The following is a 15,867-nucleotide window of genomic DNA, read 5'->3' as shown; positions in this document are numbered from 1 at the left end:
AAAAAAAAAAAAAAAAAAAAAAAAAAAAAAAAAAAAAAAAAATAAAAGCAAAATTGGAAAGTCCATTCTGCACAACAGATAGGTTTCAGTTGTGCTCATTGTTAGAGTCCATTTGAAAAGATGATATTGAACACTTAAATCTGTTAACACAAAAAGTTGGGTATTCATCTAAAGAACCAAAAACTTCATGATAATTAAGAGTGATTGCATAATGCATTTACCTTATCATGTCATAAGCCGCCTTCAATTTTAGGAAAAATAAAAGTTAAAATAATATCTTTTTAATAAAAAATTAAAAAATTCAGAAACGTAAGTACAATGAGTCCCAACTATTGTAAATTTTAGTCATGTAAGTGGCTGCAGGTGAAAAGAATGTGACACCCATATGGGGCATTATTCACAGAGAGTATTGCTTGACTGGCAGTCTAGTGTGAGACTGACAAAGGATGGGATCATGTTTTCCTGCTGAATAGAACTAGAAGAAAAATTTAAAAAGTATTGTCCTGCAACTTATTTGGGTGTGGCCATACATAACAATTTCTGTGTTCCAAAAGGTCATATATTGGTAACCATTTCACAGTTGTTGCAGGACAGGGTGCAGACACATAGCTGGGGAAGGAAGGAATGCTTGTATCCATCATTTGGGAGTCCCAAGGGGTGGGGGGCCAGTGGCTGGGGGCATTTTTAATATTCCACTTTCCCTTTTTTCTTAATAAATTGCAATACCCTGCAGTTGACTGAAATCTGCAGTGTGCTTGCCTGACTTGGTGGGCAGGGCTTGATGGGAAAGGGGGAGTACTTGGACCCAGGAACCTGACAAGCAGGGATGGGATGTCAGGCTGCAATTGAGAAGAAAGTGTGGTCACAAACTGGTTGTTAGAAAGATAACTTTTATTGAGCAAGCAGGCAAGGGAGCTCATGGATTAAAAAAAACCAAACCAACAAAATGGAAAAAGACAGGCAGACCTATGTTATAGAAGGCCTGGTGTCTTCACACAAAACCATTTCACAGTGAACCAGTTTAAAACAGTACATGATTTTTCTGGGTATAGTTTTTAACCATTTCAGATGTCTTTAAGCTGGTTTAAATAGGCTTGTATGTCTGTTCGCTTCAGGTTTAATGTGTGTTATGTGTTTAAACCATTCTGTTATGTGTGCCTGTGTTCTGTACCAGTAGTATTCAACCTTTTAGCCCCATGGGCCAGATGGGTGTCATGGGACCTGTCTGTGGGCCAGTTCCAGCCCTGAGCTCTGGCCACCCCATCAGTGTGCCCCAGGATTGGGTCCTAGGGCCCCCTCTTGCCCCCTGTGCACCAGGATTGTGTGCCAGGGATCTGGCACTGCCCCCTTGTGCTCCTTCCCTCCCCTTGCCCCCACTGGACACTTGGATTGGATATAAGGAGCCTGGCATTGTGTCTGCCCTGCTCCCCATGTGTTGGAATTGGGTCTTGTCGACCTGGTACTGCCCGCCTTGGCCCCTCGCATCAGGATTGGGCCCTGTGGGCCTGATGTCTCCCCCACCTGGCCCTGTGCACTGGGATCGAGCAGTGGATCCAGCATGCAGGGTCTGGGGCTCTGCATGAGTTAGAAGATTTGGCACTACTCCCCCACCACCAAATTTCCAGACCTGTAGAGAGCCCTGTGGCCCAGATGACATGCTGCTGTGGGCCAGATCTCACCTGTGGGCCAGAGGTTGAGCAACCCTACTCTGTACTAATGGTGTTCGCTTCAGGAGGGATGTGGACAGCATCGAGAGGGTCCAGAGGAGGGCTACTTGTATGATCAGGGGGCAGCAGGGTAGGCCCTACGAGGAGAGGCTATGGGACCTGAACCTGTTCAGCCTCCACAAGAGAAGACTGAGAGGGAGTCCAGTGGCAGTTTACAAACTGGCCAAGGGGGACCAGCAGGCAATGGGAGAGTCCCTGTTCCCCCAAGTACTACCGGGAGCAACAAGGAATAATGGCCATAAATTGACTGAGAGTAGATTCAGGCTAGATATCAGGAGGCGCTACTTCACTGTCAGGGTGGCTAGGATCTGGAACCAACTTCCAAGGGAAGTGGTGCTCGCTTCTACCCTGGGGGGCTTCATAAGGAGGCTAGATAATCACCTAGCTGGGGTCGTTTGATCCCAGCATCCTTTCCTGCCTATGGCAGGGGGTCGGACTTGATGATCTGCTCAGGTTCCTTCTGACCCTACCGACTATGAAACTATGTTCAACATCTGGCCTGCAGAACAGTGTCATTGGCTTGTGGGTTTTTCCACATGTCCAGAAATTAGGTGGCAGGGTAGAGGTGGCACCGTGAATTGTCACTACCTTGCTACCAAATTTTTGGACAGGTTATAAGCCCCATGGGCTGGGTGATGTGGCTGTGCATGCTAGATTGTTTTATGTGGTCAAATCTGTGTATGTGGGGTACGTGGCTGGATTTGGGCATGTGGGGCCAGAAGGTTGAGTACTACTACTCTATGTAGTCTCCCTGCAGAGCTTTGCATAGCACCTTTCCTGGTCCCTTATTTGCCTGACTTTCTTATTGAAGCTTTAAAGAAACAATACATGCGCTGCAGTCTCACATTCAGATTGTAGGATGAATGTGTAGGACGAGCTTCTAGAATTATTTCAGTTTGTCTGGTATGCAGCTCAGGTGCCAGTAAAATAATCATTGCAAACAGTACTGTGTTAAGTCAGCTTCACTCTAGGTTGCTTCAGGATGTGAAGAACTAGTAAACTTTATTCTTGTTGTTATTTTCTAAGTGTTCAGTTCTCTTACTTATGGTAAAAGTAATTTTGCCACAGCTAGCGGGTAGTGATTTAGTAATTCAGCTTCCACATACTGTTATTGAACATTCCCCATTTCCACAGTTTAAATACGAATTTTTGATGGGGCATAAATTCTTAGCATCCTTCATGCAAAGGAATAACCTTTTTCTCCTGTTTTCCCCCTGGAACCTCAATACAAGAAGTAAATTGAAGTACAGAAGCAGATTTTAGAGTTTCCAACTCAGTTATTTAGAATATGGCTAAGAATGCCAGAAGCGCTCCTAGAAAGGCACTGTTTGTTAGGTTTTTCATTCATGTGACATCAGGGAGGGATGGGGGAACAGTTTTTTGAGCTTTCTTTGGCATTTTTCCTCGTGAGGTTTTTTTCATGGACATATTGATAAAATTTACAATGCAGAGAAAAGCAGGGGGTGTGGGGAAAGCTATCTGATGCTATCTGCTTCCCCATTGTGGACTGGTGCCTACTCCAAGTGAAGTGCTGGCCAGACCCTAATGTTGCACTAGTTGCCTTTCCCCCGATCTTCAGGCTGTCACTAATGCAGCTATACTCAGGGGTAGTTCATATGCCTAGTGCTGCCAGCTCAAGCGGTAGCTTGTTGGCCCAACTATCTCTTCGCTGCTATTGCAGAATTTGAGTCCCTAGGTTACAATGAAAGTTCTCTTCTAAATTCATTTCCCTTCTACATGTATGCATGCATACATACATACATCTCTCTTTGCATCTCTCTCTCTCTCTCTCCCCCCCCCCAGTCGAACAAAAATCTCTCACATTTCCCTCCCCAAAAGACCCTCCACACAAATGGAAGAATGGAAATTGATGAGGAGAGATTATAGCTCTTATCCTTGGGGGCTGTGCCAGGAGTTGATGTATATATAAAGATGTATAGTCTCTGAACTTCATATACATCTACAGTACATGTACATGCATATTCACACTCTCTCTCTTAACAGTGGAAATGCTGCAGCTCTTACGTATTTAAACAATTAAAAAAAAATTTTTTTGCATTTGATTTACTAAAGCCAATTTCAGTTAGCTTTTCCATTTCCTGTAAAACTGGAATTCAAGTTTGTTTTGATTTCAGAACTGCTGAAACCTCAGTAGCACCCACCTTATATTCCTAGCTTGTCATCAAACATCACCAGGGTTTGTGTTTTTCCCCTTCATCTTTTTTTATATAGATTACCTACCATTCTCAAGCTGTTGCTTTCATCTTAAGCCACAAAATTGCTTTATTGATTCCTGATCTTTGTGAATCCTGATACTATATCTGCTTGGATAACATATGGAGGCTAGGACCTTAGCAGCCGTTTTGATGAGGCAGAAATTACAGTACAAAGACTAGTCATCATAGGAGAATCCCTGGACTGATTTCGTTATTACTGATTCTTTTGCTCTTGGCTTGACATGTATTTCATTGCTTTAATTTGACTATTCCTTCAATTATTCTGTTCACTGATTTTTTTTCTTAATTATTCACGGCTGCTTGATTTATTTTTTTTATTACATCATTTTATGGTTAAAATCTTCATGCTCATTTGGTCAGTATGATTATTTTTCTTGGCTTCTTTTTTCACTTGACCTAGAATATTTTGATAAATGGCCTCCCTGCCCCCCCCCAAGATCCTGAACACTCAAAATTCCAGTTAATGTAATTGAAAGTCACATGTAGAGTTTTGGTTGTACTTATGATCGTATATCACATCTCCATATTGTTCTCTTTATGGTTCTGCATTCATTACGCAAACACAGATTGGGATCCACTCAGAATATATATTTTCCTAAAATTCTACCACTGTGCTAATTTGATTGGAAACTAAATTTATTAACTTGAGATATTTCCAAGCATTTCAAATTATTTTATTTTAAAATAGTTTAGCTCTAAATAAGACATAGGCAATTTAATATAAATAAGACTGATCAAACTACACAGTTATTTCTGTAAAAAGTTGAGAGAGAATCTGTAGGCTGCAAATGGCAACTTGTATTCTAGTTTTCTATTGGTAAAAAATTGTAAAGGGTCTCAGGAAGAAATCAATATTAAATCATAAAAAAAAGTCTGATGCCAGAGATGGTATTTCCTTTCCCATGTGATTTATCTAGTAGCTCATAGGTAATGCAATTTTGCTGGGATTTTCAAGGGTGTCTACAGTGTGCTTAACTCCCGTTGTCTAACTCCTTTGGCTTCCTATGAAAATTTCAGCCCTGAAGTGGCAAGAACAGAGCTGAGCACGTCACAGAACTTAGATAAATCAGGGTCTCTTCTTTTGGGGAGTTTAAAATCTTGAAGTAAGTGGGGCCTGATGTGATGGAACAAATGGACTTTGGATGGAATGTAAAAAAAGAAAATCTATGGTATTTAATACACTTTGAGCCTAACCTTTTACTCAGTTAAAAGAGTTTCAGAAATTCAGTTTTGACTGCACATTGACATACTAATAAATGCCTTTGGTTAAATATAGCAAGATCCATCTGTACTGAACAATGGACTTTTTAAGTCTAAAAGTCTTCATTTATTTAGATTGCTTTAACATATGCTTGCATATATATGTATGCTGCTTCTTTAAAATCGTTATTTTTTTCTTTTTCCCTACTTACCCCAGATTGGTGTATTGGCTACCTAGAACCCCAGGTCCTGATGGGGGATTCAGGATCAAGACGGTCAACTATTGTGTCCCGATTGCCAATATTCAGGAGGAGTATTAGCCGAAGACACGACTCCCTTCCTTCCTCGCCTTCCTCTGTCAATACTGTTGGTGTCCACAGTTCCTCTCCTTCTAGCACAAATTCAAGCTCAGGGAGTACAGGCAAGCGTAGGAGCATATTCCGTACTCCTTCCATTAGCTTTCATCACAAGAAAGGGAGTGAACAGAAATCTGAATCTGCAAACCAGAATATAAGTATTTCAAATGGCGTCCAGTCTGCTCACAACAGTTTGCAGAAACTCAGCTTGGAGGAGCACGTTAAAAGCAGAGGGAGACATTCGGTTGGTTTTGGCAGCTCGTGCAGCAAGAAAATAACAAGGTCTTTGACAGAGGACTTTGAAAAGGGGAAGGAGCCCTCAGCTAATAAGAATGTCTTCATAAATTGCTTAAGTTCTGGCAAGAATGAGAGTGATGACTCTGGCTTTACAGAGGAGCGAAGCAGATGCTCCACTAAACAGCCCACACGAAAACTTCTCCCTAAGTCTTTTTCTTCGCACTACAAGTTTTCAAAGCCAGTCCCCCAGAGCCAGTCGGTATCCTGCGTGCAACAGTCTGGATGCTTATTAGAGATTAAACCATATGTTGAACGTGAGTCTGTCACAGTAAGGTCCTCTCCTTCATGCTCTGCTGAGATAACAGAATGCACAGGAAGTTCTTTGCAATCGCCACTACTTTCCGCTGATCCCACCACAGTCCACACCCCTTCGGAGTTTTTAGCCTTGACAGAGGATTCTGTTTCAGAAGTTGATGCACCAACTAATAATGCAAACACAGGACTGCTCCCAGAGAACTTTGGCCACCATGTTTCTACCTCTCGGATGTTCCTCAACCCAGCTACAGCTCACATGAGGGAAAATGAGCACGTAGAAAGTACTTCCCAGCTTGTTATAGCTCCTGTGAGATGCACAACCTTATGCAATACTGAATCAAATATCTTACCCCAGACCTCTGCTGCTAATCAAATACAAGTATTACTACAGGCCACTGAACTACCTGTTGAAGATGCCGGGCCTTTAGGCAAAATTAACTCTGCAGATGCACAATTAGAAACCTTGATGTTAAATTGTGCAGAAAAAACAATGGAAACCACCCCAAAAGCACATGAATTAAGTGGTGGCCACCACAACTTAACAGTACCTGAGCACATTAAAGAAATGGTTCCTGTAATGGCATCTAAGATTCTCCCGTCGTCTTCTGAAACTCAGTTTTTTAAACAACAACAGGAATATGAGGTTAATCACTCTGAAGGTATGTTGTATGCTTTTGGCCTGGTTTCTTCTCTAAGAGGAATTCTGAATAACAAAGTAGTTTGTTTAGTGTATTGTTGCAGTTCAGAAATCATGCCTCAGGTGTAACAATTTCATCAGATTGGCACCAAAATCATGAGAATTAAAAATAAATATCCATGTTTTGGACTGTCTTCTCATGTTTTATTAATTCCTCTTGACTGTTCATAATGTATTGAACTTTACAGTGTTGTCAACCCTTGCAAATTTATGAGTAAGGTGATCTTGGCCTGTGCTGCAGGAACTGTTAGAGGTGGCAGCTCAGGTGGAGCCCTTGTACTAGGCACATAATAAGATACACCCTGTGCTCCAAGAATTTATAATCATGAACAAAGCTTAGCTGCAAACTTAGGCTGTAAGACACTAGAACTGGGACTAACCAAGCCCCTCTAAGTGAAGGCTACTCTGTTATATTTACTTCAAAGATTGAAGCTTGCTTTCTGGAAAAGGTTTTGTTACAAATCAAGTTTTGACCTTTTTTGGAGCTTGCAACAAACCATGACCTTCAAGTCTTTGAACAACCAGGTAAACTCTTCTATACACCATTCTCAGTCCCTAACAGGCTGTACCTGCTATAGCCTGTTCCTACTGGGAGAGTTCCTGTCGACCAATATGCAGTCACAAAAAAGGTAAAACAAGTATTAATATACAAATTCACTTCTAAATAGATTTTTTATTATAAAATCATTTCAAGAGTTAATTCATGGTTCATATATGAACCCTTCTACACATAGGTAGATTTTTCATACTACCTCAGCAGAGTTGACCTTGTAACCTTCAGAACCACTGCACAGTTGTATTCAGTTGGAGCAATAAGAGTAATTAGAAGCATAGAGTATGCTGTTGTAATTTTATATAACTTTGCCTCTAAGCAGAGGCAACAGGCATGTTGCTATGGCTTACAAAAGTACTTTATGAGGCATTAGTGAAAACCAAACTTCTGGATTCTTGGTTTCTGTTTCTGACCCTGGAAGCAGCAGATGGTGGCATAGTAGCTGCAGATGAATGTTAATGGTGATCCTGCTATGATCATGAGGCGAAACTGAGTGCAGAACTTCTGGCTCTAAAAACTGAGCTTCCAGGACTTCTCAAAACCTCTGCCTTTAGGAACAGAAAATACAGCAGCATCATGAACTTTTTACATAGTCTAGCTGTGAGAGGGTGACCTGGTCACCTCCTGTTAATGTGGACAACAGAAGCCCTTTGCATGTTCTTTTTGGAAGATGGTATGAGAGTGCAAAAGGCTTGCCTCTGTTACAGATGGAAGTTCAATACAATCCAAGTCTTTATCTGATGGTGTTGTACAAGGTCTGTTATCTTCTCTGGGATGCATGAAAAAGATAATTATCCTCCTGGATTGCCCTATGTTTCTTTAGTTTATCATCATCACCCTAATACTTTTTACATATGTCTAGGTACAGCAATTAGTGGAAGAGCTGTGTCTCTAGGCTTCAATTTAAGGGCAGCATCTCTTTACTGCAGGACACTGTGTGGGACTATCTTGCTTCCATATTTTGCTTCCTCAAGGTAACATGAAAGTTGGGCCTTCGGCAGAAGCATCAGCTACCTGCAGCTGTTGCCAAAATTTCATTACTCACAATAAATGATTGAGGGTTGGCAAAAAGAACTCATGGAAGCAAAAAGAACTTGCAAATACATATTTCCTCAAACACATTAACTATGTATATAGACTGGGTTTAAAGGTGGGCATTTCTTCATATTTTCTTGCATGTATGCATTTCTGGCATTGTATTACAATAGCTGTCTCACAGGTGACTGGCACTGTCAGGCTATTTAGCTTTTGTTAGAAGGAACATTTTCAACACTGAAGCCTACCCAATTAAAAAAATACTATTAGTTTTAGATATTACACCTAACTGAGCCTCACGGGGCTTCTGTTCAATGTTGTGTTATTTGATCATTGTCTAAACTTAAGTAATTTTCTCTTGAGCTGTATTAAATGGAAGGTCAATTGGGAAAAATTACCCCTGAATGAAAGAGGGCTAGGTTGCCCTAAAGTTTTTTCTTACTGCAGGGTAATTGCAGGCATGTAAACAGTTGCTTTGCCGACAAGCAGATGTCATTTTTATTATGGGATCAGCTGTGTCAGCTGTGCCAGGATGTCTCCTGTCACAGTTGATTGGATGCATTGGCCAGAACAGATATTGCCTGGGGCCGTTGTCCCCCAAGGTCAGGCCCCTGCTGTTTCTGGGGCTTCAGAGGCCTGATCCTATAGGACAGTGGCCCCAGGTGCCTGGACCTGACCTGGGGCGTGCATATGCAAACACAGAGTGGGGAACTCCATGGGGTTCCCTTACTGGGCAGTATGGTATGTGCACCCCAGAATCCCCTGCCTGGGACATCTGGAGAGTACAGGCAGCCTCAGGTTGTGGGGATTGTGCCATAACCAAATAGACTTCCCCTGCATTTGGGGTGCAACAAGGGTCAAGGATGTCTGGTTGCTCACATTTTATGCTGCCATAAAAATGTTTCTGCTATGACAAGGGCAACATCTGTTTGCAGCTTCTGTGTTAGCTGTTCCACAGTAACTCCTTGGCCCTGTTAACTTGTGTTAATTTGATTGTTTACACAGGCCTCACAGTATTTCTGTTTGGATGCCAGCAGCACTCATGCTTCAGCCTATTTTTCTGACAAATCAAATGCCACTTAATTCAAACTAGAGATTTTTCTGTGCGCGCAAAAGTTGGGTAAAGGGCCACTCATGTTATATTTTATGTCTAGCTAACATGGGATTAATTGCTGTCATGCTATGATTACATTTGCCTATTGAAAAAGAAAAGATGTGTGTTTTTTTTTTCCCCTCCTTTTTGATGAGTAATGAAAAAATTATTTAAAATAAAAAAACCTGTATGACCACATGGGAGGAAAAAACAGTTGAGACTGTGCATAAAATGCTGCCATCTATACAAATTAAATTGAAGAAATGGGGGGGGGGGCGGAAATCATATATGGTGTGTAAAATTAGTAAGTATAAATAACTTGAACAAGTTTAAGTTTATGCCCCTCTTGCAAAAAAATTCCAGAATCTATATTCAATGCAAAATCTCATGTTTTGATAAATTCAAATTAAAAAGGTTCTTATTTGACTGATAGGGATGGCAATCCAACCGTTTTTGTTGGAAGTGATATACAGTTTTAGACTGGAAAGGATTGAGCTATGGATTGTTCGAATACAGTGATAATCTATATATTTCTTCATACGTTTTATATTCCAGCATATAACATTAATCTAAACTTTTTAATATATCACTATCCACCTATTCCCTATTAGTAAAAGAGGGAAGGTTGTTTATACTGCCATGCTTTTCTTATGCTTACATCCTGCTTGCTTAGATATTTTTTTTTTTGGTGGGGAGAAGTTCGTATTTTCCCTTTTCCTCCATATTATACCATTTAACTATGGGTGGGAGGTGAGTGGGAAGTGAATTCAGCTTGCTGGCTGAATGATAGATGTAGGCTGGTGCCAGGCTCTAGTTTTGTTTGGCCAAGACTGGGTAAGTTGGAAAGAGGTCAACCCCTCTGTGTCTGAACCTTACTTAGTGATAATGAATGGAGCTCCTGTCCTGGAATGAATGTTTCCCATTGTTGCGTGCTGGCATGCAAGGTATGTCCAGTAGGGCTGTGCGAGGCTTCGGACCCTGCTTCGGATCCAGAGAAGCTTTGGCCGCTTCGGCGTCTGAAGCAGCACGTTTGGATCGAAGCGCTGGCTTCGTTAGGCTTTCCGAAGTGGTTTGGAAAAGCTTCAGGGCCGCTTCGGAGATCCGGCCATAGGGCATAATGGGGAATCAATGAAATATCTATAACTTTGTTGTTTTTTTGTCTCATTTGGATGACATTTTCAGGGGTGGTAGCCCCTCGTGAGGCCACGGAGCCTGCCAGGTTTCAAGGTGATAGGTGCAGGGGTTTGGGAGGAACTGCACCCCAAATTCTTGAAAGCACAACTCATGTCATGTCTGTGTGTTACAACATGGGATGAAAACTGCAGGGGTGGTGGCCCCTGCTGAGGCCACAAAGCCTGCCAAGTTTCAAGGAGATAGGTGCAGGGGTTTGGGGGGAACTGCATCTCAAGCTGCAGACAAGCAAAACTCGTGACATGGGTGATAGTGTGTGTGTTAAGGTGCAGTGGGGTGAAAGCTGCAGGGATGGTGGCCCCTGCTGTGATGCCTGCCAGCTGTGGAGGAGATCGGTGCACGGGGGCTCTGGGGCCCTGCACCCCTAGCTGCTGATAGGCAAAACTTGTCCACAGCTTGAGATGCAGTTCCCCCCAACCCCTGCACTTACCTACTTGAAACTTGGCAGGCTTTGTGGCCTGAGCAGGGGCCATTTCCCCGGCAGTTTTCAGCCTGCTGCGCATTAACACACACAGGGTCATCTGTCATGAGTATTGCCTGTCAGCAGCTTGAGGTGCAGTTTCCCCCAAACCCCTGCACTGATCTTCTTGAAACGTGGCAGGCTTTGTGGCCTCAGCAGGGGATACTACCCCTGCAGTTTTGACCCTCCTGTGGTTTAACACATAGACATGACATGAGTTTTGCTTTCAAGAATTTGGGGTACAGTTTTCCCCAAACCCTGCACCGATCTTCTTGAAAATTGGCAGGCTTCATGCTCTCCCCAGGGACTGCCATTCCTGCAAGTTTCATCCACCAACATTATACCCTATGGCTGGATCTCCAAGGCAACTCTGAAGCTTCGGAGCCACTTTGGCCGGATCAAAGCGGAAACCCAGTCCGGAGCTCCAGTTCAGATTGCTGGCATCTGAAGTGGCTGGATCTGAAGCCGGATTGGATAGCTGCCTACTTGCACAGGCCTAATGTCCAGCCACGTTTTCAGTAAGCTGGGCACATCCAGGCGCTCTTCTGGAACATTTATGGTGCTGTAGGCAGCTGAAAGCTGAGCCTGCTCTGAAGAGCAAGGAAAGCCAGTCAAGTTTTCTCTGTCAACAAATTATCTGGGAAGAGTTCTTCCAGTGTGTAGTGTTGTCCAGGAGCTCAGCAGGTGAGTGTCCTGAGATGGGGAAGAGAGAGGAAGGGAAGGCAAGTCCTTCTGGAGCATGGGAAGTAATGTAGTGAGCCTGATGGCTGGACAAAAATAAATGGACCATTAGGTAAAACCCAATGGATTGGTGGCTGACAGTATTACATGTGTGCCTTTTTATGGAAAAATAGCCAGGAGTTCTCTACTAAATGAATAACCTCCATTCAAATGAAACTGTTCAGTCAATGTGAAGTTTTTGCTGATTGTTTTTCTGTTTGTAGTTGATCTTTCCAGTAGCTTCAGTCCATACCGAGAAGGCAGATTCATAGAAAAACGCCTGAGGTCCTCTTCAGAAGGAACGGCTGGAAGTAGCAGGTTGATAGTGAAACCAAAGGATGGAAACACAGAGGGACATAATAGTCTACGAAAGCAGAGAACAAGTTCCTCTTCTTCAAAAATGAACAGCATGGTAAGTATATTCTCACAAACGTGGTGTGCAGTGGTTTTTATTACTCTACCTTTTCCACAACACCTTTTCACTTTTAATAAGCTAAGTGAATGTGGTGGGATGGAACCACTGTATGTACAATGCATAGAATACTAAATCTTATCCTAGGTGAGAATATAATCACAGAATATGTTAAACTGAATTCTTAAATATATTAAATACATTTAAATAGAGATACAGTGTGGAATAGAATAAACTTAGGTTTGTTGCTAGTATGTGTTTTAAGTCTGTAAACTTCCTGCTGTGGGCTTTTTTTCATAGCCATGTATCTGTTCTTTTGGCTGGAGATTTAAAGTGGGAAAACTTTGGAAGAATTATGATTAGTATTTCCTTGGCATTAAAAAAAGGACTGATTACAACTTGTGCCAACACTTGTAACTGTGAGCCAAATTAGGCTGATGTCTATTCAGGGAACACAAGTCAATGAAAAAGGGCTAAGCTCCCATGGGATACCTTTCATTTACTTTTGGAGAATGAGTGTGCAAATGGGCAGTTACTTTGTACTAGCTAACGTGCATATGAGCAATTAGTGGCTGATAGGCTGTAAATCCCTGCCCTCATTTACTTGCTGGTACCTTGTTCATGTGCCCATGACCTAATTGTAAGTATGTAGGGCCTGATTTTCTGCTCCAATGCATTGGGTTGATGCTGATGAGATTTTTTGAATCATGATAGTGTAGACTTGGTGTAAGACACCTAGTGATGCAGAAAGTAAATTACGTCTAATAAGGCAAGACTAATTTCAAAGGGCTGAATTCTTCCCTTCCATAGACAATTCAGTGGCAGGGATATGTGCTCAAAACTTTGGAAGTAGAGCAGGGAAGAAAGGAGAGACAAGTATCTGCTTCTGAAAAATCCTACTTCATCTGTTAGTTTTGGGAAATTGAAAAACATTCTGCTGCATATGAAAGTGTATATTAAAAGAGAGTGAATTTTAATTTAAAAGTGACTTGAATTTACATAGAATTAAAGGAAGTGCAGACCATGAGTCTACGTTCTGAACAAGTTGAAAACAATAGAAAACCTCTTTCAGGTGGAAGAATTGACTAAAAGAAGCATTATGACTGAAATGGAGGTATTTGCAAGATTGTGATGGATTAAATAAGGGATAAGCCTGTACTAGCATCTGAAAGACAACTTTCCATGGCAAGGACATGGTGGAAAGCAGCTCAAAGATTCTCAGCGCTGCTTGCCACTGCTGACCTAATTTATTAATAAGAAAAAAGGAAAAGTGTGTTTATAATGTCATTGTCCACTATGCTGGAAGCATCATCAGTGCTGAAGTGAGAACGGTATGAAAATGCATTAGAGGGTCAGATTTTAATTCAGTTGCCCTTTTGCAGGTAGGTTTTTTCTCAGTGATTGGGTAGTCAAGTAGTTTTACAAGCAGTAAGTACTTACACAACCCAGTTTCCTTGTTTCCCAAAAGCTTGCTGTTGTTGATAGCACAACTTTATGGTTCTTGCCATGTGAAAAACCAAGACAAAGCTGCATTAAATTATTTCCCAGCTAAGAGCATCCTGTGATCTGTCCTTAAGCTGAGTATAATCTTCTGGAATTTCAGGGAATTGACTTCATCATAGGTGACTTCTCCTGAGGATACTACTGAAGTGGAAAGTGATGCAGGATTGGGGGTTCTCCCCTAAGGAGTATCAGAAATTTGTACATTATTATGATAGCTCTGACCCATCTGGTCAGCAGTGTCATCTGAACATTCCTCTGTGGCATATGCTGAACTAGCCAATTCACAAGAGAAAAGTGCTTTGTCAGGAATGAATGTAACCTTATTCACTGCTGATCTCTGCATGACTTAAGATTCCTGAGTTGTGTGTGTATTGCTAGTGTACTTCTGAGTATAAATGGCAAGAACATGTGAACTGTCATGTTCATAAGACTTATAGCCACTACACACATTTGGAATAGTCTAAGCATCATTTATTAGATAAACCTACATGAGGATCAAGAATTTTTATTATAATCCTCATCACCACCATCATTAGTAGTATTAATAATAAATTATATAATATCATAATATAACATTTAGAGTAGTATTATGTCTCTTTGTTCTCTTGTCCACAGTGTTTTCAGTTGGCACAAATACTTTGATAAGCAATACAAACTTTGTCAGCCTGAAAAAAACCCCGGTAACATAAATCACTGAAATAATAATACTTAGAAAAATCTAAGGCCCCTGGCAGAGATTACACTTAAGATGTGATTAACCAGTTAATCATATCTTAAGTAGTAGTATAGCCCCATGTTCATGTAATTAGTCTTATTTTGCTTGTGTGGCTGGTCTAAATTTATTGAGTGATTAACCAGTTAACTGCATAATATATGTGACGAGTAGCAGGGGCCTAGGTTTCTGGTATCTAAATGTGAGATTACATTCCGTGTCACATATTTTCGTATTAGCTGTGTCATCCTGGAATTGGTAATGTCTTTGGCATCATAAAATTAGGAAAAGTAGTTATAGTTTTCATTGTAAACTATACAATAGTATAGTTTGTTTTTACTTTCTTAGCAAGATTTTCTCCAAACATATAAAGATGAGATGATACCTTTTTATATGTTAAGGTAAACATTTGCTATTTTACTTTGGGTGAGTTTTTTTTTAATACAATTAAAACCTACATGAGTAAACAAAGACTTCAGGAAGGAAGGAGGGGGCAAACCCCCCCTCAAAAAAAACCAAAGTTCATGTTAGCAGAGCTGAATATTAACAATTCAAGGGTTGCCTCTTCAGGCTACTTGTCACAAGCAATTAATTTTCAGTTCACAGAATGTCAGCATCTTAGCAGAGTGTCGCAACTGAATGATCTACTGAATGAATATTCTGCAAGGGCAATGGCTTAAAATTTGATATTGCCAAACAAAGTAGTATTAACTTAATTAAAATTCCATCCATTCATATACAAGAGTACCAGAGTACTTTATAAATACCAGTGCATAATTATAAACCTCTTCTTACTCCTGTGAGGTAGTAAGTAAAATTACAATCATTTTGTATTGTGACACTGGATTTGTTTCAACAAACATTAATAAGTAGGGAGAAACTTCCAATAAGTCAAAAAAGATATGAAAAGCAATTTCTCAAATTTTAAGTCCATGTGAGAATGCATGGGTTTCCCTGATGATGGCAGCATTGCTTTTTCATTTTACTCTGTGGAGCCAGATGGTGACTACAGATATTGGTGTCTTGGCATCATTCAGAAGTCACGTTAAACAGAGGAAGCTTTGTAGCTAGTAAGATACCCTTTCCACACAATGGAAAGGAAAGCCTTTTTTGTTGCTAGCAGTAAATGACAACTTTGCATTCCCGTCATATAGCTACCGGGGATCAGCAGCCAAAAAAACTGATGCAATACAAGATTTTCACAGAGCATGGAGAAAAGGGTAAAGTACCTTTGGGGACATCTAGGAATCTGTTGTTCTTTAGACAAGTGTAACTGAAAAACTATTTTTGCCTGAATCGCAACGCTTTTCTATAGGACTCTAGCTAGAAGCTTGGACAGTTGAGCATCTTGAACATCTTAAGCCTGTGGCTAATCTAAAATTGTGTGCACCTTTCCCTCCTTAGGGCAGAATGCCTTAA

The 15,867-nt window shown here is 41.1% G+C and overlaps 1 protein-coding gene across 1 annotated transcript in view; it reads left to right on the top strand.

Annotated features, from left to right (window-relative positions):
- Positions 1-15,867, top strand: part of CCSER1 (coiled-coil serine rich protein 1) — a 1,844,507-nt gene that overhangs the window by 193,059 nt on the left and 1,635,581 nt on the right. The window contains exons 2-3 of the mRNA XM_019526256.1: positions 5,382-6,731; positions 12,046-12,233. Coding sequence (XP_019381801.1) covers positions 5,417-6,731; positions 12,046-12,233 — 1,503 coding nt within the window. The 5' untranslated portion in view covers positions 5,382-5,416. The remainder of the gene's footprint in view (positions 1-5,381; positions 6,732-12,045; positions 12,234-15,867) is intronic.

This window comes from Gavialis gangeticus, unplaced genomic scaffold, assembly GCF_001723915.1.
Source record: "Gavialis gangeticus isolate Ggan-Ray unplaced genomic scaffold, GavGan_comp1, whole genome shotgun sequence".
NCBI lineage: Eukaryota > Metazoa > Chordata > Crocodylia > Gavialidae > Gavialis > Gavialis gangeticus.
The sequence above is the reverse complement of the archived record's forward strand: the minus strand, read 5'-3'. Positions and strand labels throughout refer to the sequence as shown.